Here is a 19,903-nt window from a genome sequence, read left to right as displayed (position 1 = left end):
AGACACAAGGGATTCTGTGAAGCATTTGTAGAAGCATATGATGGATTTGCCATTTGGTTGATAAGTTATTTTTGCTAAAACTATTGACTTTGGGCACAAAAGAGCCATGAATATTTTGGAATTCGCTGGAAAATTCTAAAGCTCTTGGATGAATATCTGAGGGTGCCGGCGGCATGTGCTAGACAAATAAGCTATCGCCAATATACACAGTGCTGACTGCGTGTTTGAAGGGTAGAGTTACGTAAGTGATCAAAGCTGACAAGGAGGAAAGATCAAAGTCTTGTCTGAATGCCCCTTCTTCCCTCTCTATGAATGCTTTCATTTCAGTGCCGTGTTGAATGCAGACTAAGGTTTCATAAGACTCTGCAAAGTGTATTTTTATTGTAAATCCATACAGCTGAGAAGTACAGAAGTGACCGGCAGCACTTTGAGAGCAGCCTCAGAATGCGCGGGATACTTTTTCATTTCTGTATGCGATGAACCATTGATTTGTGGACCTGTCTAGTTCTGCACTATGTGACTGGCAGGACCTCTGGATGTGGGCTTTCCTAGTCCCAGTTCCAGAGAGACACCTAACAGAAGATTCTGGGAACAGGGGACCTCGTACACATGAAGCATGTGTCCTGGCCAGTCTATCCAGACTGAGGACACCCATTTGGGAAATGCCATTTTGGTTGTCATTTCTCTCCTGGAGTCCACAAGGGCCCTGGGGCTTGAGAATTACTAGCTAGTAACAGAGAGAGGTAAAACAGAGAGAGGATGCAGGTGGCGCTGTGGGTTAAACCACAGAGCCTAGGACTTGCCGATCAGAAGGTCGGTGGTTCGAATCCCCTCAATGGGGTGAGCTCCCGTTGCTCAGTCCCTGCTCCTGCCAACCTAGCAGTTCAAAAGCACCTCAAAGTGCAAGTAGATAAATAGGTACCGCTCCAGCGGGAAGGTAAACGGCGTTTCCATGCGCTGCTCTGGTTCGCCAGAAGTGGCTTAGTCATGCTGGCCACATGACCTGGAAGCTGTACTCCAGCTCCCTCGGCCAATAAAGCAAGATGAGCGCCGCAACCCCAGAGTCGGCCACGACTGGACCTAATGGTCAGGGGTCCTTTACCTTTACCTTAGAGAGAGAATCCAGAATGTTCTCTCTGTGTGTTTTATTGCAGTGTGTTTTTGTTTCGTTTTAACATGGGGGACCATATTTCAAATGCGATCTTCCGCCCCATGCCTCCACTCGGTTTCTGAAATACAGGCAACTCCCAAGTTTACGTGGAGATTTTGTTCTACACCTCCGGGCTTGTAACTAAAATCGTGTATATTGGGAGCACCCTGGAGAGTCCTCCTGGCTCGCAAGGAGAGCCTGTCCAGAGCCCAGGGAGAATGTCCCAATATACGTGATTTCAGTTACAAGCCTGGAGCTGCAGCAGGAAATCTGCCCTACTGTTGCTTGTGGGGAGGGTGTCACAGGGGTGTCCTTGTTTGCAGGGTTTGGTGGGCTCCTGAGGCAGCTGTCAGCATCGCCCTTGAGCCAGTGCCACTAACTGGACTCATCCACTTCAGCCCCGACTGGGCTAGGCGAGCTGGGTAATAATAATAATAATAATAATAATAATAATAATAATAATAATAATAATAATAAATTTTATTTATATCCCGCCCTCCCCAGCCGAAGCTGGGCTCAGGGCGGCTAACAACAATAAAACACTTCCAGAGACCACCTTCTGCACATGAACAGGTCAAAGTGCTGTGGACTCACAGCTTAGAGTTGTGAGCACCGGATTCACTTCCACAAGTAGACAGTCGTCGCACAGCAGAGTACAGCAGAGTCTAGCAGAGTATATAAACAACTCGGAGAGCAGCTCTGTAGAATATTCTCTTTATTCTATCTACAACTATTATACAACTATATACAGAGCTAAATAGGTCTAAGCATAAAGAATGCTGAACCGCACTGAGTGCCTGCAGCTGCTCTTAGCAGCACACAATCTCTAACACTCAGTCTCTCTCTCTCCGACACACTGACTGACTGACCGACCGACTCAGTCACTGACTCTTTGATGTGGTGCTGGAGCAGAATAAGTAGAGAGCAGAACACGCCTCCTCCTCTCTGCAGAATCAGCAGACTCCTCAGGAGATTCTTGGATATGGGAGGGGTGAAATCTCAGCAGCATGCCCTGGTATTTATTAATAATAATAATTTATTATTTTTCCCCAGCCACTCTGGGCGGCTCCCAACAGAATATTTAAAACACGATAAAACATCAAACATAAAAACTTCCCTAAACAGGGCTGCCTTCAGATGTCTTATAAAAGTCAGAGAGTTGTTTATTTCCTTGATGGGAGGGCGTTCCACAGGGCGGGCGCCACTACCGATAAGGCCCTCTGCCCGGTTCCCTGTAACCTCACTGAGTAAGATGCTTGGAATTGTTAGCAGATGAGGGAAGAGGCAAGTCATGAGGCCCCAGCCAAGAATCATGGAGTCCACCCTTGTATTAAAAAATGTATTGCATGGTTTTTTTATTTTAAAAAAATTGCATTAGAATAAAAAAGAAATTGCATATGTAGGCTGGCCACGTTCTGGCAGCGACAAGCATCTCATTCGTTCCTGCAGTCAGCTTTCAGCATTTGTGATGGAGACTTTTTGTTCCCTGGTACTTGCTAGGTACTATGCCCAGCGCTGTGGAATCCCCCAGGGTTGCATCTTGTCAACTCTGCTATGCAACCTCTGCTATGGAGACATGGAGGACAAGTTGCTGCGTGGTGTGCAGAGAGATGGGTATGGTAATATTCTGCTACCTGCTATATGATAGTTGCTCCCCCCAAACTCCTGTGTGCTCAGAAAGGGTTCATAGATATTCTGCATCAGTTGTTCAAGCTTCTACCAGGGAAGACCAACAAGGATGGAAAGGGCATGACATAGCAAGTGGGTAAAAAGTTGAAATGTGGAAACGGTCTGTGCCAAGGTTTTGAGTATAAACTAGCAAGCAACATGGGGAACTGCAGTTCTTTGGAAGTGTCTGGGAATCTGACGTAGATTTCCTTGGACCAGCAGTCCACAAAGATTGTGACCTGTAGTGACTTGGTGTCAGGCTTCGGGGGATCCTATCCCTCCCACGGTGGCAGCAAAGAAGCAGATAAAAACAAGAAGAGATCTTACCAATTACCGTATTTTTTGCTCTATAAGACTCACTTTTCCCCTCCTAAAAAGTAAGGGGAAATGTGTGTGCGTCTTATGGAGCGAATGCAGGCTGCGCAGCTATCCCAGAAGCCAAAACAGCAAGAGGGATTGCTGCTTTCACTGCGCAGTGATCCCTCTTGCTGTTCTGGCTTCTGAGATTCAGAATACTTTTTTTCTTGTTTTCCTCCTCCAAAAACTAGGTGCGTCTTGTGGTCTGGTGTGTCTTATAGAGCGAAAAATATTGTGGTTTATTCAATAATCACAGCGAGACAAAGGTCTCTCTCTAGAAAATGGCATTGCTCCCAGTAAAACCCAGTCCCCTCCATCTCCCTTATCCTAAGTTATCCCTGCGCCAGCTGATCTGAGCTTTCTGCCCTCAATGCCCGCCTAGTCCTGGGGGGGGTGTCAGGAATGCTCTCCCAAAACACTTGTCAGCTGTCTCTCCCCTGGTGCGTCTTCTTCCTGCTGTTCCTTTCCCAATATTTCCCATCTTTCCCCCTCTGCAGCCTCCGAACTATGTCCTTCTGCCAACCACTGTTCTAAATCTATACTGTTCTCAGGAAGGTTAAGGAGAAGTGGGGGGCACCATTGCTCCTCAGTCCAGCCCCTTGGTTGCCCAGTGGTGTAAGTTTATCAACCATTACAGGAAACGTGAACTCATTTTACGTCAAACATGGACACCACCAAGCCCTCAGTGAACTGCCGGGTGGAACTACCTGGATCTCAAACCTTTTGGCTCCCGGACACCGCAAACCCGGAAGTGATTGTTCCAGCTTGCGAACATTCTTTTGGAACCCAAACGTCGGGCAGGGCTTCCGGTTGGTTGCAGGAGCTTCCTGCAGCCAATCAGAAGCCGCGATTTGGTTTTCAAAAGTTTTGGAAGCCGAACTGACTTCCGGAACGGGCTCCGTTCGACTTCCAAGGTACAACTGTAGCCCGATTTCTCCTCATGTTAAAAAAAAATAAAAAGTATGCTCTTACTCTATATTTTATGATTTGGAATTTATATTTAAGCATTTTTAGTTGCATTTTGGTCATGTATGTGGTGCTTCACAAACTGCTTTGATGCTATTGGCAAGAAGCAGTGTACAGTGGTACCTCGGGTAACGTACGCTTCAGGTTACAGACTCCGCTAACCCAGAAATAGTACGGCTTAAGAACTTTGCTTCAGAATGAGAACAGAAATCGTGTGGCGGCAGCAGGAGGCCCCATTAGCTAAAGTAGTGCTTCAGGTTAAAAACAGTTTCAGGTTAAGAATGGACCTCCGGAACGAATTAAGTACGTAACCCGAGGTACCACTGTACACATCATTCGTTATCAGTAATCATTATCTCCATCCATCCTCAGATTAACTTTATGGGAAAGGAAATCTGGGGGGGGGGGGGGGTGGAGACAAGCATCCCCTGCATTGTCCTGCTTTAAGCGCTCATAAAAATGTAAAATGTTCTTCTAGGTTCATGTTCTGTGCCCAATGGCTAATTAATATGCAGATCTGCTTATACAGAGAACCATAGAATTGTAGAGTTGGAAATGACCCTGAGGGTCATCTAGTCCAACCCCCTGAAATGCAGGAATCTCAACTAGATCATACATGACAGGTGGCCACCTCTGCTTCAAAACTTCCACTGAAATGAGATTCCTCTTGTGGGAGCCTGTTCCACTGCCGAACAGCTCTTAAATAAATTGGAACGCCACCAACTCATTTCCCCAAATGGATTCCATAATAATATTGATAATAAAAGCAACACTCCTACTTAACGCAGTGTAAATTTTTATTTTGGCGACGCAGGCCTGTTTTAACACGTTTTTAAAATTCACATTTCAGGGTGCTGATGCGATTGACAGATGACTTTTTGCTTGCCACGCCTCATTTGACAGAAGCAAAAGCATTTTTGAGGTATGGTCTAAAGTATGGAAGTTTGATCAATTGAGTCTCCTCCTTTGCACAAAGGAATGGCAAGAAATCTGCCCTTGTTCTGCTGTTTCTCTTTCATATTCTTAGTGATGAGTTGATCTTGTATGTATATGCTCCTGTTCCACAAAGGTGCAAGTAAAGCTGTGAATGTGGTGTTCATTTCTCCATTTCCAGAGAACCTTGGCTTTGTGCGTGTGATTTTAGGCCTGTGAAGACATGTTTGAAGAAGTGTGTTCATTGTGCCTGTTGACATCTCAGCTGCCTCCCCGGCTTCTGAATATGGGTCTTGCCCTGAGTAACTCCTTCCTTCTCTCCATGCCTATGAACAAGCATCATTTACCGTATTTTTTGCCCTATAGGATGCACTTTTCCCCCTCCAAAAATGAAGGGGAAATGTGTGTGCGTCCTATAGGATGCACCGGCCCCTCTCCCTCTCCAGGCTTCAGGAACCTATCCGCAAGCCGTGGGAGCCCAGCGCGAAGTCGCGCAGCTCTCCCACGGTTTGCGGAGAGCTGCCTGCATCCTGAAGCCAGGGGCGCGCTGAGCTCAGCCGCCCCAGGCTTTGAGCTTAGCGCAGCTTTCTGCAAGCCGTGGGAGAGCTGCGCAACTTCGGGCAGATATCCGCAAGCCTGGGGAGACCGGCGCGACTTCCCACCGGGCTCCCTAGGCTTGCGGATAGCAGCCTGTTCTGGGAGCTGGGGTTGGGGGAAGCTCAGGTTTCCCCTGCCCCAGCCCCGCGCCTGGGGGGGGAAATAATTTTTTTCCCTTTGTTTCCCCCCCAAAAAACTAGGTGCGCCCTATGGGCCGGTGCACCCTATGGGGCGAAAAATACGGTATAAAGCATAGGGAAATAGGTCCAGAAGTTCTAATACTTTGGCACACAATTGCTTAAAACGAGCAATTGTAATGAGGCTTGCAAGAGGGCAATCTTAATAATCCGCTTAAATTATTTGCAGCTTATTTTTTCTATTAAAAAACCCCAGCCACGTTCTGTCATAGAACAAAAGCAAGACTGCAGGAGACAGTGTAAAAATGCAACTGTGTAAATAACATTTCTAACCACACATTCTCATTAATTTAGGACTCTGGCCACGGGCGTTCCAGAATATGGCTTTGTTATAAACCCAGGGAAGACAGTAGTGAATTTTCCAGTTGATAAAGATATCCCGGGATGCTCAGCGTTCAAACAATTACCAGCTCGCACTGTCATCCCATGGTGTGGATTGTTAATTGATACACAGACCCTTGAAGTTTATTGTGATTACTCCAGGTAAATGAGAATAATATTTACTACCATGTTAGGACAGCGTACTGTAATCAGTGTAGACTAATCAATAACAGTTGATTAAATTATTTTAGTTGATTAGCCAGTGGGGGCAAACTTCACTTAGACCGGTGGACACAAGTTGTGGAGATCAGAGGGGTGGGTGGGACTGTAATGAAAGAATTGGGATCCATTCTTGTGACCTTCTAACAAGTTTCCAGCCTCGTATTATTTTTTACCCTGAATTGCACCACCCTGAATGACAAACTTACCAGGCCCAATTGTTTGGGCTAGAAGTATTGGGTGCATTGCCTCTTCAGTTGGCAAGCATGCATTATTTGTGGTTAAACTTCCCTTTTGATTATACCAGTTGGGAAATGGTTGCTGATTTGCATTTTATTTTTTAAAGCGCATTAGATATTTCCTCCCCAAATGTGCATTTGTAAAGCAGGTGACTTTTCGTGTTCTTAGTCCAAGCATAGCTGTCAACTGTCCCTTATTTGGCGGGAAACTCCCTTATCCGAGCACCATGTCCTGCTGCTGTCCCTTACTGATGATGTCCCTTAAATTTCCCAGGTTTCAAAGGAAGCAGCTCCTCTCCCTCCCTCCCTGCCTGCCAGAGGGAGGCTCTGACTGTGTTGCTTGGCTGCGTTGCTCACCCAATAAGGAGTCTGAGAACGACTGGGGGGAGGAGCTTGCATGCCTTGTGTGCGTTGCCTGGGGACTCGCCTTTGCTCAGCGCTTCCCAGCGGCGAGGTGACGGTGGTTTCCCTTGCTGCCCCCCCTTTGCCGGGTTGCGGTGCTGTGGCAACCACCGCTTGAGGCTTCGTTTGGCTGATGGCTGGGATTTCTGCCTTTGGCTCGGGAGCTGATTGACTAAAATCCCTTATTTTGGCTGCTAATCCCTTATTTTCGAGGCTGCTGGTCTCTTATTTTCAAATCTGTAAGTTGACAGCTATGAGTCCAAGCCAGCAGCAGTATTGTAAACAAAGATAAGATGCTGTAATGTCATTAAAATTCTGCTGCTTTTTTTTTAGTTTTGTTTTTTTGGCACGCCGAAGGACCTGTGATTGTGGAGTTTTGAAGTTATTGACAGAATAGAAGGCATCCATGTTTCTCTGCGGGTGGCGCTGTGGGTTAAAGCCTCAGTGCCTAGGGCTTGCCGATCGAAAGGTCGGCGGTTCGAATCCCCGCGGCGGGGTGCGCTCCCGCTGTTCGGTCCCAGCGCCTGCCAACCTAGCAGTTCGAAAGCACCCCTGGGTGCAAGTAGATAAATAGGGACCGCTTACTAGCGGGAAGGTAAACGGCGTTTCCGTGTGCGGCTCTGGCTTGCCAGAGCAGCGATGTCACGTTGGCCACGTGACCCGGAAGTGTCTTCGGACAGCGCTGGCCCTCGGCCTCTTGAGTGAGATGGGCGCACAACCCTAGAGTCTGTCAAGACTGGCCCGTACGGGCAGGGGTACCTTTACCTTTATGTTTCTCTGCATGTTGCATAACAGAAATGCATGTCTCTTGAGACTGTATAGCACGGAAACGCTGTTTACCTTCCCGCTGGAGCGGTACCTATTTATCTACTTGCACTTTGATGTGCTTTCAAACTGCTAGGTTGGCAGGAGCAGGGACCGAGCAACGGGAGCTCACCCCATTGCGGGGATTCGAACCGCCAGCCTTCTGATCGGCAAGTCCAAGGCTCTGTGGTTTAACCCACAGCACCACCCGCGTCCCTGAGACTGTATAGCAGTCAACAAAAAGAGAAATTAAGCAGGCCAACTTCAGACCATCCCTGTAGTAGGAGAAATCTAACCTGGTTGCATCAGAAAGCTACATAACTTCTGCGTTTTCTTCCCTTTATCACCCCTGCATCTCCTCGCTCCCCAATTGCAGTTATGCCTGTACATCTATCAGGTCAAGCCTCTCTTTCAACTCGAGCAACAAAGCCGGTGTCAGCATGAGAAATAAACTTCTAGTAGTCCTGCAGCTGAAATGCCACAGTTTATTTTTAGATTTACAGGTAAGACGGTTGTGACGCTTGGGAGAAGCCTTTCAGACCGAACATTTCCAAATGTGCAGCGTACTCTGAGCCTTCCGACACTGGTGCAATTCCCGTTCCTTTAGATTTCTGCGTGAAATACTGCAACCCATTTAATTTTTATGTATATTTTAAAAATTAAGCCATAAACAGTGAATTTTTTTTTTTTTTTACTCCTCCCCTCACCCCAATTATTTCTCCTCTCTAAATTTAGATCAATAGCCTTAGGACTGTCTGTATTAATATCTTCAAGATCCTCCTGCTGCAAGCCTACAGGTACGTGTGATAATTTTCAAAGCTTCATACTATGCAATGCCACTGGAAGGCGCTGTGAGTTAAGAAAACGCAATGTTTCACCTTCCATTGTTGCCTTTTGTTGTGCAGTGACTGGTCATTTTCAAGGTCCACACGCACTGGGCTTTCTAAACTGCTTTTATATATTTCCCCACCACCACAATGTTAAAAACACCCAGAACTTTTGACTCTGTTTTAATGTTTCAGCATCAGATGACTGTTCTATAGATCTAGGAAATGCAAAACATCTGTTTTTCATGTAGTGTTATAATTTCAGTGCCGATGCAGTTGTAAGTTCCTCCAAACAATCCACTAGCCTTTAGCCCTTATTTTTAAAATCACAGTATATCCTAATTATTGATGCTCAGTGATTAAAACTACAGTGGTACCTCGGTTTTCAAACAGCTTGGTTCACCAACAAACTGGAACCCGAATGCTGCAAAACCGGAAGTGGGTGTTCTGGTTTTTGGACTTTTTTCCAGAAGCTGAACATGCGCCGTTTTGAGTCCTGAGCTTCTGTTTTTACTGTTGCGCAGCTAATTTGCGTCCCCCCCCCCCCATTGTAATTCAAGCCTTCTGCTTCCGTGTTTCCTGTTGCGCTGCTAATTGGGGGGGGGGGCATTTAATTAAAGCCTTCCATTTCCGATTGCAGTGTTCTGAGGTGATATTTGGAGCTTATATTTGGTCTTTTGTTTTTGCTATATTTTTTGCGTTTTTTGTTTCGGAGGCTTTTTCAGTTAATTTGTTTTTATGACTGTGTGGAACCCAGTTCAGCTACTGATTGAAAGATTGTGTGACTGCAGAAATGGATGAAAGCCCCCCATTCAAACAATGACTATCATCAGTGAAGGTAAAAAAAAAAAAAATTTTATTTTTATCATCTACAGTAGTTTTATTTATTTATAGTACAGCACATTGTTTGTTCCTTTCATTTTATGGATCAATGGTCTTGTTAGATAGTAAAATTCATATTAAATTGCTGTTCTAGGGGTTGTTTTTAAAAGTCTGGAAGGGATTAATCCGTTTTGCATTACTCTCTATGGGGAAGCACGCCTTGATTTTGGAACGGACTTCCGGAACGGATTAGGTTTGAGAACCAAGGTACCACTGTAATACAGAAGATCAGCATCTGATATAAATTCACTTAAATTGAAACAAAAGCGAAGGGTGTGTAGCTGCACTTGCTCAACATTCGTGAGCATGTTCCCCGATGCCTCTGCCTCTTCATCATGTAATTCATTAACATTTTTAAAAAAAATATCTGGAACATTATGTCTAGCTGAACTCTGCCAGGACTTTGACCTGTTCTCTTTCAGCCTTGTCCTTGTGCTTTAGACTTCCTGTCTTCACTTTCTGAAGTTCTGATTATCTTTTAATGGCTTTGTAAGCATCTTTCCTCCTGCAAGGGTTTCCCCTGCCCCCGGCAAACACATTCTTATCGCACAGAACATACACTTTGGTCAAGGCCAAATGGGAACGGCTCGGGTGTCACTGGAAACCACCCGGGTTAGGTTTTTAATCTCAGCGCCATTTTTTCTCTTCCGTGCAACAGCTGTCAAGGACTGGGACAGAGATTCCAGGCTGCCTGCACACTATAAATTTAAAGTACGTGGTTTTCCCCAAAGAATCCTGGGTGCTGTCAAGGGTGCTGAGAATTGCAGCTCTGTGAGGGGTAAAGTACTACAGTTCCCAGGATTCTTGGGGGGGGGGGAGTTGTGCTTTAAATTTATGGTGTGTACACAGCCCCCCAGACCATGGGGAGGTCTCTTGAAAAGAAACAGATATGTATAAGGCTGAACAAGGTGTCACTGTAATTTTTTCTCAAACAGCTGCCTGGTTTCATTCTTTACAGACCCTGCTTACAAAACGCAGGCTCCTTTTATTGCTGAATTGGGTACAATTTAATTCTTCACAGAGCTGAGATTCTGTGCATATTTCAGTGGGTTTTAAACCACTGAAAGTTGCTTCTTTTTTAATTCCAGGTTTCATGCGTGTGTCCTCCTGCTTCCTTTTAACCAACAAGTTAGAAATAATCCCAGTTTCTTCCTGAGGATAATCTCTGACACTGCCTCATGTTGCTTCTCTCTACTAAAAGCCAAAAACGCAGGTAGGAGAAATAAATGTACCAAAACCACAGCCCTTGGGGAACAGTTACTTACTGGAGTCGTTCTTCTGACTTAACGTTTCTTGCTTAGGCCCAAACTAGACATGACATTAAGCATCTCACTGAACGTTGCATCCTTCTCTCTCTCTCTTTTTAAAACCCCTCTCTAAATAGCCACAGGGGGCAGAATGTAATAGGAGAAAATTGGGAATGTTGTGGATATTAGTAGAGGATATATTGATTAAATATTATCCTTCCTCAGGCTAGTGAGTTAGTGGCAGAGCACATTACCTGTATATCACAGGAAGCTAGTTGGTGGATTCGTTAGAATCTCTTGTTAAGCACTCTAGTCTGGCTTGTCCAGATTGGATTGTTGCTGGTAAATTCCCCTTTAATTCCCTCTTAAAAACAATAATGAGACAATAGTCTTCTTTTAAGAATAAGAAGTTTACTTACCTTCAGTTCACAGTTGAATCCCTGAAGGCAGGCTTTAGCTTGTAGCTACAGAAGAAGGTTGTAGAGTGGGTTTTCTGGATCCCTGTGTATGCCCCTTTCACTCTACAAAGGTACAAGTTCATCCCACGTGGGGAATGAGCCCATGTGCTGCTGGCTGAGATCCAGCAGATAGCAAAAGAGCATCAAGAAGAGCCAAGAGAGAGAAGGGAAGATGGCTGCATGACTGCCCCTTTTGTAGGGTCTGCCAGGGTCACGCCCATCTACCTGGTCACACACGGGAGGGGTGCTCCAGACCAGGCGAGACAGGAAGTCCTCCTGGCTGGAACAACATTCCCCTGCATGTCCACTCTAGGCAAACAGGAAATGTTACACTTGACTGCAACAGTGATGATACATCCCACACGAAGTGTGACGTGATTTTTTGTGTGTGTGTTTGGTTTGGTTTTCTTTTTCCTTCACTCTTTTTGATTCTTTTCCCCCCACTCTTTTTATTAGATATTAAATCTGCTTGTTTTTGTTGTATTATATGTTGAAAACTTGATTATTAAAAAAAGAATATAAAATCTCTTCACTAAACAAGCTCAAGTCTTTCTTGCTTGCTTTATGCCTAGATATACCTTTTTCTCCTGCTGGTGGTTCAGCGCCGCTTACATACAAAGCTGTGCAATGGCTCTGCTATCGTGCCTTCAATGTGAAATTAGGAAATCACAGAGTTATTTACAAGTGTCTTCTTGTACCTATCCAACAATGTAAGTACCTCTCCGCTTCATGCCAAGACATGCAAATGTTGTTCATGTCTCTTAATTTTCCTTTCCAACTAAGAAGTGACTCTTTAATTTAGTTTCTGTTATCATTATTCTTGACAATGTGGGGGTGGGAGTAGGGAATAACTACGGTTGCTTTTGAGAAATTAGGATATTGTTGGGTAGGAAAATGCTAGTACAGGTGACTCTCAACTTACGCAGGCGTTATGTTCCGGGGATAGCGCATAAATCATGTATAGTCAAAACACATTGGGTTCAATGGCAAGTGGGACTGCCAAAGTCTCTCCCCACGCCCACCCCCTGAATGCCCGTCCCCTTTAAAAATAAATAAATGTAAATGTGAAGCTGACTGCACTAACTTGCAAGTTTTCTGAAGAAGCCTAATGTCTTCTAAGTCATTTGAAATATTTATAGATACAATTATAGTATATAGTAAAGATATGTGGATTTTATGATGTCAAGCTGATACTGCTCTGATTGGGGCATCTTATCTGTATAGTCACTGGCATAGTGCTTGCAATAAAAGCTAATCTGTATTTGAGATTCTCGAGGGCATTGAACTATTTTTAAAGAGCCATATAATTCCTTTTTATATATATTAGAGATGGACAAGTTTATGGTCAAACTACGAAACTTTCTCCTCCAGGAAGCAGTGATGGTCTCCAACTTGGTTGGCTTTAAAAGAGGATTAGACAAATTTATGGGGGAGGAGATGGGTACTAGCCGTTATGACTATTGCTCTCCCTCCACCTTGGGAGGCAGCACTGCTTCCAAATACAGTGGTGCCTCGCAAGACGAAATTAATCCGTTCCACGAGTCTCTTCGTCTAGCGGTTTTTTCGTCTTGCGAAGCAACCCTATTAGCGGATTAGCACTATTAGCGCTGTTAGCGGTTTAGCGGCTATTAGCGGCTATTAAAGGCTTAAGGGATTAGCGGATTAGCTGCTAAAAGGCTATTAGCAGCTTAGCGCCTTAGAAAAAGGGAGTGGGGAGCGGGAAAAAACCTCAAGAATCGCAAGACATTTTCATCTTGCGAAGCAAGCCCATAGAGAAATTCATCTTGCGAAGCACCTCTGAAAACAGAAAACCCTTTCGTCTAGCGGGTTTTCTGTCTTGCGGGGCACCACTGTACTGGAAACCACAGGAGGGGGTGCTTGAAGCAGCTAGGAAGCCTGCTCCCCATCACGTGCAGTTTCAAAATGTCCTTGGGAGTGCAGGGATGCGGTGTGCCAATGTACCATGCAGCCCAGAGGCATTGCATTGGCAAAAAATGGCCGCCCTCGTTTTAAAAGACAGCCTGTGGACCACCCAATAACCCTGTTCGGAATTATTTGTCTATCTGATCAGCGATTTTAACATTCATCTTTTCAGGTGAAATACGGTTGCTCCGGCAAATTCCAGAAGCTTCTGTACAGCTCCTGAAGGAAGTGACAGAACCATCACTATATGAAGATTTCAGAGCCATTCTGGATTGATAGATGCGGTCCTAATGTAGGTAAACTGTTTTATTTTTCCTTTAAAAAAGAAAAAGAAATAAATAGCTAAGTCAACCTCCTGTATCTCAAAGCAGGAAAAATGTAATTTGGTGCCTGAAAGTACGCTTAGTGCCATGAATACAAGAGCTCAAAGCAATGTTTTCAAAGTATTTTATCAGCAAAGTAAGTAATGGGATATGCTCCATTTTTATTTCTATTTTTTACTGTGTAAAAAAATCACCTAACCTGGAATTGTCAGGGGGAAATACATTTTTCTATAATGCAACAATGGTGAGATGCCTATTCTGGTATCTTGCCTAAAAAATTATCTGTGGCTGCAAGTTCCATTCACTAAGCCTTGTAAATTGCTTTAAAAATGTGACTTCTGTTTTAAAAACTCGGTAGCACATTATTTTATAATTGTGGCTGTCAGAACCATGTGGTTTTCCTTAAACCTTGTGTGATGGGATGAAGAGCTGCTTGTGTGTAAACTGCAAATCCCTCAGAGTTTGAACAGTTTCTCAAACCTCTGCCTGTGACGGAGCCCCTCCAGCATGGCTGCGTCAGTCGCTAGCAGAATCCGAAAGTGGTTGCTTTCGGAAACGTTTCCAACATAAAAGCTCCTTAACGGAAACACGTCTTCTGGACTCTCTGCGTGACAGTTTCCGGCGAGGAACGGGTGTCCCTATAGGAGGACCTGAGACATCCCCACTGTTTTCGCTGGAAGCATCTCTGAGCCATTCCTCCGACTCTCCTTCCCTTGACATTCCTGTTCGCCCCCTACTGGTTCCCTCTTCAGGTGTTACGTCTCTCTCTACTTCAGAGAGCCTTGGCACCTCTTGTGCTGCCGATGGCAGTTCCCTGACATCCACCTCCCCTCCAGGGCCCCCTTCACCCCCTCCCGTCTCCTCCCCTTCGGGTTGGGAGGAGGCAAAACCCCGGAAAGAACCTTCCTCATCGTCTGAAGTTTCGAACACCTTTCTCCACTTGTTGCGGTTCCTAGTCTCTCGGTACTCCTCGTCGTCTGAGTCCGTTCCTTCTTCCAACTCCGACTCCGCGAATCCTTCCAGTTCCTCTTCCTCGTCTGTGGTGCCGAAATACTCCCTCCTAAACCTTGCTGCCGGCTGTGGTTTCCTTGGGAATCTTTGGTGGAACGTTTCTGTTAAAACCTCGTCATTGACCTCCTCTGCTGTCACCCAAGTGTTTTCCGACTCCGGTTCCCCTTCCCACGCCACTAAATACTCCACCTGATTGCCCTTCCACCTGGAATCGAGGATTTCCGCTACATGGTTACTGCTCTCCCTCTCTTCCAAGACTGGTCCCCTGTTGTACTCCCCTTCACCTCCCCCCTTGTACGGTGACAGTAACGACCTGTGGAACACTGGGTGCAATTTCATGTGGTTGGGTAACCGGAGTTTGAAAGCCACTGGGTTGACCTGCTGAATGACCTCAAAGGGTCCCAATCTCTTGGGTCTTAATTTCTTACAACCCCCTTTGAACGGCAACCCTTGGGTGGACAACCACACCTGATCCCCCACCCTTACTGTTTCACCTTCCCTCCTGTTCTTGTCTGCCTGCTTCTTATATTGTGCCTTGGCCCTTTCTAAGTTGAGCTGAAGCTGACGATGGATCGCTTCCATCTCTTCTACAAAATGTTCGGCCGCTGGGACGCTCCATCTCTCGCCTCCCTCCCCCGGGAATGCCCTGGGGTGACACCCGTAATTGGCCAAAAAGGGGCTCATCCCTGTGGATACATGCTCCGCATTGTTGTAGGCAAATTCTGCCAGCGCCAGCTTTTCGACCCAATCATTCTCTCTGTCATTGACATAACACCTCAGATATTGTTGGAGGATGCTATTTGCTCTTTCCGCCTGCCCGTTGGTTTCAGGGTGCCGGGCCGTCGAGAAATTGACTTCCACGTGCAGCAAGCTCATGAGCTTCCTCCAGAACCTGGAAGTAAATTGTTTCCCGCGGTCTGAGATAACCCTCAAGGGGGCGCCATGCAGCCGGAAGATGTGTTCTACAAACAACTTCGCTGTTTCTTCCGCTGTGACTGCATGTGAACATGCTACAAAGTGGCACATCTTAGTCAACAGGTCCACTACTACCATGATGGCCGTTTTCCCTTTGGATTTGGGCAGATCCGTCATAAAATCTATTGATACCGCCTCCCAAGGCCGTTCTGGCGTGGGTAGTGGTTCTAATAACCCTGCCGGCGCCCTTCTTTCCCCCTTGGCCCTCTGGCATTGGTCACACCCTCTTACATACTCCTTTACATCTTCCCTCACCTTGGGCCACCAAAATTCCCTGGTGACCATCCACATGGTCTTGTGTTGTCCAAAATGTCCCGCCGTGGGACTATCATGCAACTGCTTGAGTACCCTCCCTCTCAATTCACCTTCTGGTATATACAGTGCCCCTTTGTAATACAATGCCCCATTTCTTTCTTCAAAACCCTCCGGGCTCTCACCCTCTCCCCTGAGACCTCTGAGCTTATTTTGGGCATATTCGTCATTTTCCGTTTCTTCTACCAGTTCTCGTCTCCCCACCAGCGCCGCCCCACACACCCAGCGGTCCTCAGGAATGACATGTCTTTCTTCAATTGCCCCCTCCCCCTCCAAGTACTCTGGTTTGCGTGAGAGAGCGTCCGCCCTGACGTTCTCTGGGCCTGGTACATAACAAATCTCGAAGTGGAATTTGGAAAATTCCTGTGCCCATCTCACTTGTCGTTGGTTGAGTACTCGAGCTGTTCTCCAATACTCCAAATTCTTGTGGTCGGTGCACACTTGCACCTTGTGTTGTGCCCCAATCAATAAATGTCTCCACCTCCGGAACGCTTCGTGAATGGCGAGTAGTTCCCTGTCATACACCGTGTAGTTCCGCTCGGACTTATTCAGCTTCCTCGAGAAAAAGGCACACGGTCTCCACTCCGACGTATTTCTTCCCGGCTGAAGAAGCACCGCCCCCACCGCTCTGTCTGACGCGTCTGTCTCCACTCTCATGGGCTTCTGTAGGTCCACATGCAGAAGTTGTTCTTCCGAAGCGAAAGCCCTTTTCAGTTCTTCAAAAGCTCTCTCCGCCTCCGCCGTCCAAACAAATTTCTTCTTGCTACTGAGGCAGTCGGTGATGGGCGCTGTCAAGTGTGCAAAATTCTTGATGAACTTCCGATAAAAGTTCCCAAACCCCAGGAACCTTTGCACATCCTTCTTGGTCTTCGGTGTCTTCCATTCCAGCACCGCCTGGACCTTGCCTGGATCCATGGCCAATCCTTTGTCTGTCAAGCGGTACCCCAGGAATTCCACCTCCTTGGCATGAAACTGGCACTTCTCCAGTTTCACCCACAGCTGATTGGCTTGCAGCCGGCCCAACACTTCTCTCACGTCCCTCACATGCTGCTCTTCATCTTCCGAATACACCAACACGTCATCCAAAAAGGCCACACAATTCTTGTAGAGCAAAGGTCCCAAGACGTGGTTGATAAAACTTTGAAAACATGCGGAGCCGGCTTGGAGACCGAAGGGCATTACGAGGTATTCAAATGCTCCCAAAGGGGTGAACATGGTGGTCTTCCATTCATCCCCCTTCCTTATCCGTATCAGATTGTACGCCCCCCGCAGGTCCAGTTTTGTAAAAATCTTCCCCTTCCTTACCCTGGTCAGAATGTCATCAATTCGGGGCATAGGAAAAGCCAGGGGTTCCGACACGGCATTTAGGGATCTGAAGTCCACTACAAGCCTCGGCTTATCTGTGTTTTTTTTGTCCACAAAAAACACTGGGCTGCCCCCCACCGCTCGGGACTCTCTGATGAAACCCCTCTTCAGGTTTTTGTCAATGAACTCCCTCAGCTCCTGCATCTCCCTGTCTGACATGGCGTACAGCTTGCCCACTGGGAGTTGAGCCCCAGGGAGTAGGTTGATTTGACAGTCAAAGGGTCTATGCGGCGGCAGTTTGTCCGCTTCCCTTTCGCTAAATACGTTGCTCAGATCTGCATATTGCGGAGGCACCTCCCCTTGCTTCATTACCTCCATCCCAGCTAGGGTGAGCTTGGCTCCCCCTGGATCCTTTCCCTGCTTGCAGTGTTCTAGGCAATGCGCTGACCCAAAGGAGACCACCCTCTGGTGCCAGCCCACTAGAGGATCGTGTAGTGCCAGCCAGCTCATCCCCAAAATTATGGGAGCTCCTCCCAAGGTGGCCACATTAAACGCTATCCGCTCGGTGTGCCTTGCCACCCTCATTGTCATGGGGACTGTCTGTTGGTTCACTTCTCCTCCCAACAACTCTCTGCCGTCAATCGTGGTTACCTGCAGGGGTTTACTTAAGGGGAGGGTTTGTATCTGGTGCTCAGCTGCGAACTCCTTACTCATGAAATTACAGGAGCTGCCTGAATCCAGAAGGGCCTTGATCTGTAGAGGATGTCCGTTTGGCAGCTCTAGCAACACCTCTATCACTAGAGCAGGTCTGGGAGGTTCTGGTGCGGGCACTCTCACTGCTTTTGAGCCTGGCTGCTGTGCCCCGACGGCAGCCAGTCGTTGGCTTTTACTTGCTCCGTGCTTTCCTCCTCCTCTCCCCCAACAGCTCCTGCCATGCCTTGCCATTCCTTTCTCCGTGGACAGACTCTGGCAAAGTGTCCTGGCTGTTGGCAGAGATAACATTTCTTCCCGCCCTTTCCCTCCTTCTTCCGCCCTTCACCGATGTTTGAAACTGCGCGCGCACGCGCTGTTCCCACTTCCATCGGCTCTGCCGGCGGGAAAGGCTGCTCTGGAATGTCTGGAATGCGGAGCTCCCTCCAACGTTCTCCTTTCCCCTCCCGCTTCTCCAAAGCCCTCGCTTCCTGGCGCGCCCCTATGGCCAGCGCGGCTTTAGTCAGCTGGTCCATAGACTCCGCTCTGGGGGTCCGGGAAAGTTCATCTTTCAAGGACGAAGACAGACCTTCTTCGAAAAGCATCTGAATGGGCTCAGAAGACAAGTCCCACCCCAATCTATGAATCAGCATAGTGAACTCAGTCCAGTACTCACGGACAGTCCTGTTTCCCTGTCTGCAAGCCATTAACTGCCTTCGCACCCCTCCCTGCTCAATGTCGCTGGAAAACATCAGGTCCATGGCACGAAAAAACTTCCTTGTGTCCTTTAGGATCTCATTATTTGCTGCCATCAAGGGTCTAACCCAGTCCTTCGCCCCTGATTCGAGATGGCTAATTACAAAAGCCACTCGCGATTCCTCATCAGGGAAGTCATCAAATTGCAGATTGAGAGCGTATTGCATCTCTGTCCTAAAGGCATGATAGTTTCTGGGGTCCCCCCCAAATTTCTGCACCAATCCTGGCATCTTTCTGTTGAGTGGGGTGGCTTTCTCCTTCCCCCTTTCTGCATCCTGAGCCCTCCTCTCTTCCAGCCTCGCCGTCTGCAAGGCAAGCTGGATCTCCAACGTCCTGTACCTTTCTTCCAGGCTTGGACCTCCTCCAGCTGCCCCTCCAGTTCCGGCTGGTTCGCTCATGATGCCTCTCCCTGGCACAAGCTAGCTGTCGGTGACTTTCGGATTGCTGTGATGGGATGAAGAGCTGCTTGTGTGTAAACTGCAAATCCCTCAGAGTTTGAACAGTTTCTCAAACCTCTGCCTGTGACGGAGCCCCTCCAGCATGGCTGCGTCAGTCGCTAGCAGAATCCGAAAGTGGTTGCTTTCGGAAACATTTCCAACATAAAAGCTCCTTAACGGAAACACGTCTTCTGGACTCTCTGCGTGACAGTTTCCGGCGAGGAACGGGTGTCCCTATAGGAGGACCTGAGACATCCCCACTGTTTTCGCTGGAAGCATCTCTGAGCCATTCCTCCGACTCTCTTTCCCTTGACATTCCTGTTCGCCCCCTACTGGTTCCCTCTTCAGGTGTTACGTCTCTCTCTACTTCAGAGAGCCTTGGCACCTCTTGTGCTGCCGATAGCAGTTCCCTGACACCTTGCTAAGTAATCCTCCAATTATTTGCATGTTCTAGACTATTATTGTATTGCACATGGCCTTTCAGCCAAAACAGTTGTTGTATCTTTCTTGGTAATAGCCCATTTACTTGGTAAGACCCAGATCTCCAATTTAGAAAATACAACTTGTGACTTAATGGACTGTGTCTTCTAAATTCCAGTTAAGATATATATATATATATATATGTCGTAAGGGTAGTGCCTGAAATGATCCTTAGCGTGGAATTACCATGTTCTGTCCACTTATGTTTTGGAGGGTGTCCACTTATAATGTCATCATTTTGTAATCAGCCCCTAGCAGTTTCCCCCTTTCTAAATCTCATGTACCAGATGACCTTAGGCAAAGCACTTTCATTCAGTCTCAGCCCCCACACCTGCAATATAGGGATAAGAATGTGGACCTGCCTTATATGTTTGGCGTGGTAAGACTTACAAGATAATTATTTGTTATGTATTATGAACATTCT

At 46.9% G+C, this 19,903-nt stretch overlaps 1 protein-coding gene across 13 annotated transcripts in view; it reads left to right on the top strand.

Annotated features, from left to right (window-relative positions):
- Positions 1 to 19,903, top strand: part of TERT (telomerase reverse transcriptase) — a 96,523-nt gene that overhangs the window by 18,474 nt on the left and 58,146 nt on the right. For 7 of the 13 annotated variants that reach the window (XR_014513342.1, XR_014513345.1, XR_014513346.1 and 4 more), the window contains exons 9-16: positions 2,651 to 2,764; positions 4,992 to 5,063; positions 6,163 to 6,351; positions 8,230 to 8,356; positions 8,589 to 8,650; positions 10,651 to 10,775; positions 11,840 to 11,977; positions 13,363 to 13,486. Coding sequence is in view for 4 of the 13 variants with exons in the window: in XM_083449299.1 (XP_083305425.1) it covers positions 2,651 to 2,764; positions 4,992 to 5,063; positions 6,163 to 6,351; positions 8,230 to 8,356; positions 8,589 to 8,650; positions 10,651 to 10,775; positions 11,840 to 11,977; positions 13,363 to 13,466 (931 nt within the window). In the remaining 9 variants the exon portion in view is untranslated. Of the gene's footprint in view, positions 1 to 2,650; positions 2,765 to 4,991; positions 5,064 to 6,162; positions 6,352 to 8,229; positions 8,357 to 8,588; positions 8,651 to 10,650; positions 10,776 to 11,839; positions 11,978 to 13,362; positions 13,487 to 19,795; positions 19,859 to 19,903 lie in introns of all 13 variants that reach the window. The other 6 variants (XR_014513343.1, XR_014513344.1, XR_014513347.1 and 3 more) reach the window with 2 other exon arrangements.

The sequence above is a fragment of the Podarcis tiliguerta genome (genome assembly GCF_965153285.1).
Source record: "Podarcis tiliguerta genome assembly, chromosome: 7".
NCBI classification, from domain to species: Eukaryota; Metazoa; Chordata; class Lepidosauria; order Squamata; family Lacertidae; genus Podarcis; species Podarcis tiliguerta.
Note: the sequence above shows the minus strand (reverse complement) of the source record. Positions and strands in the feature narration are given on the sequence as shown.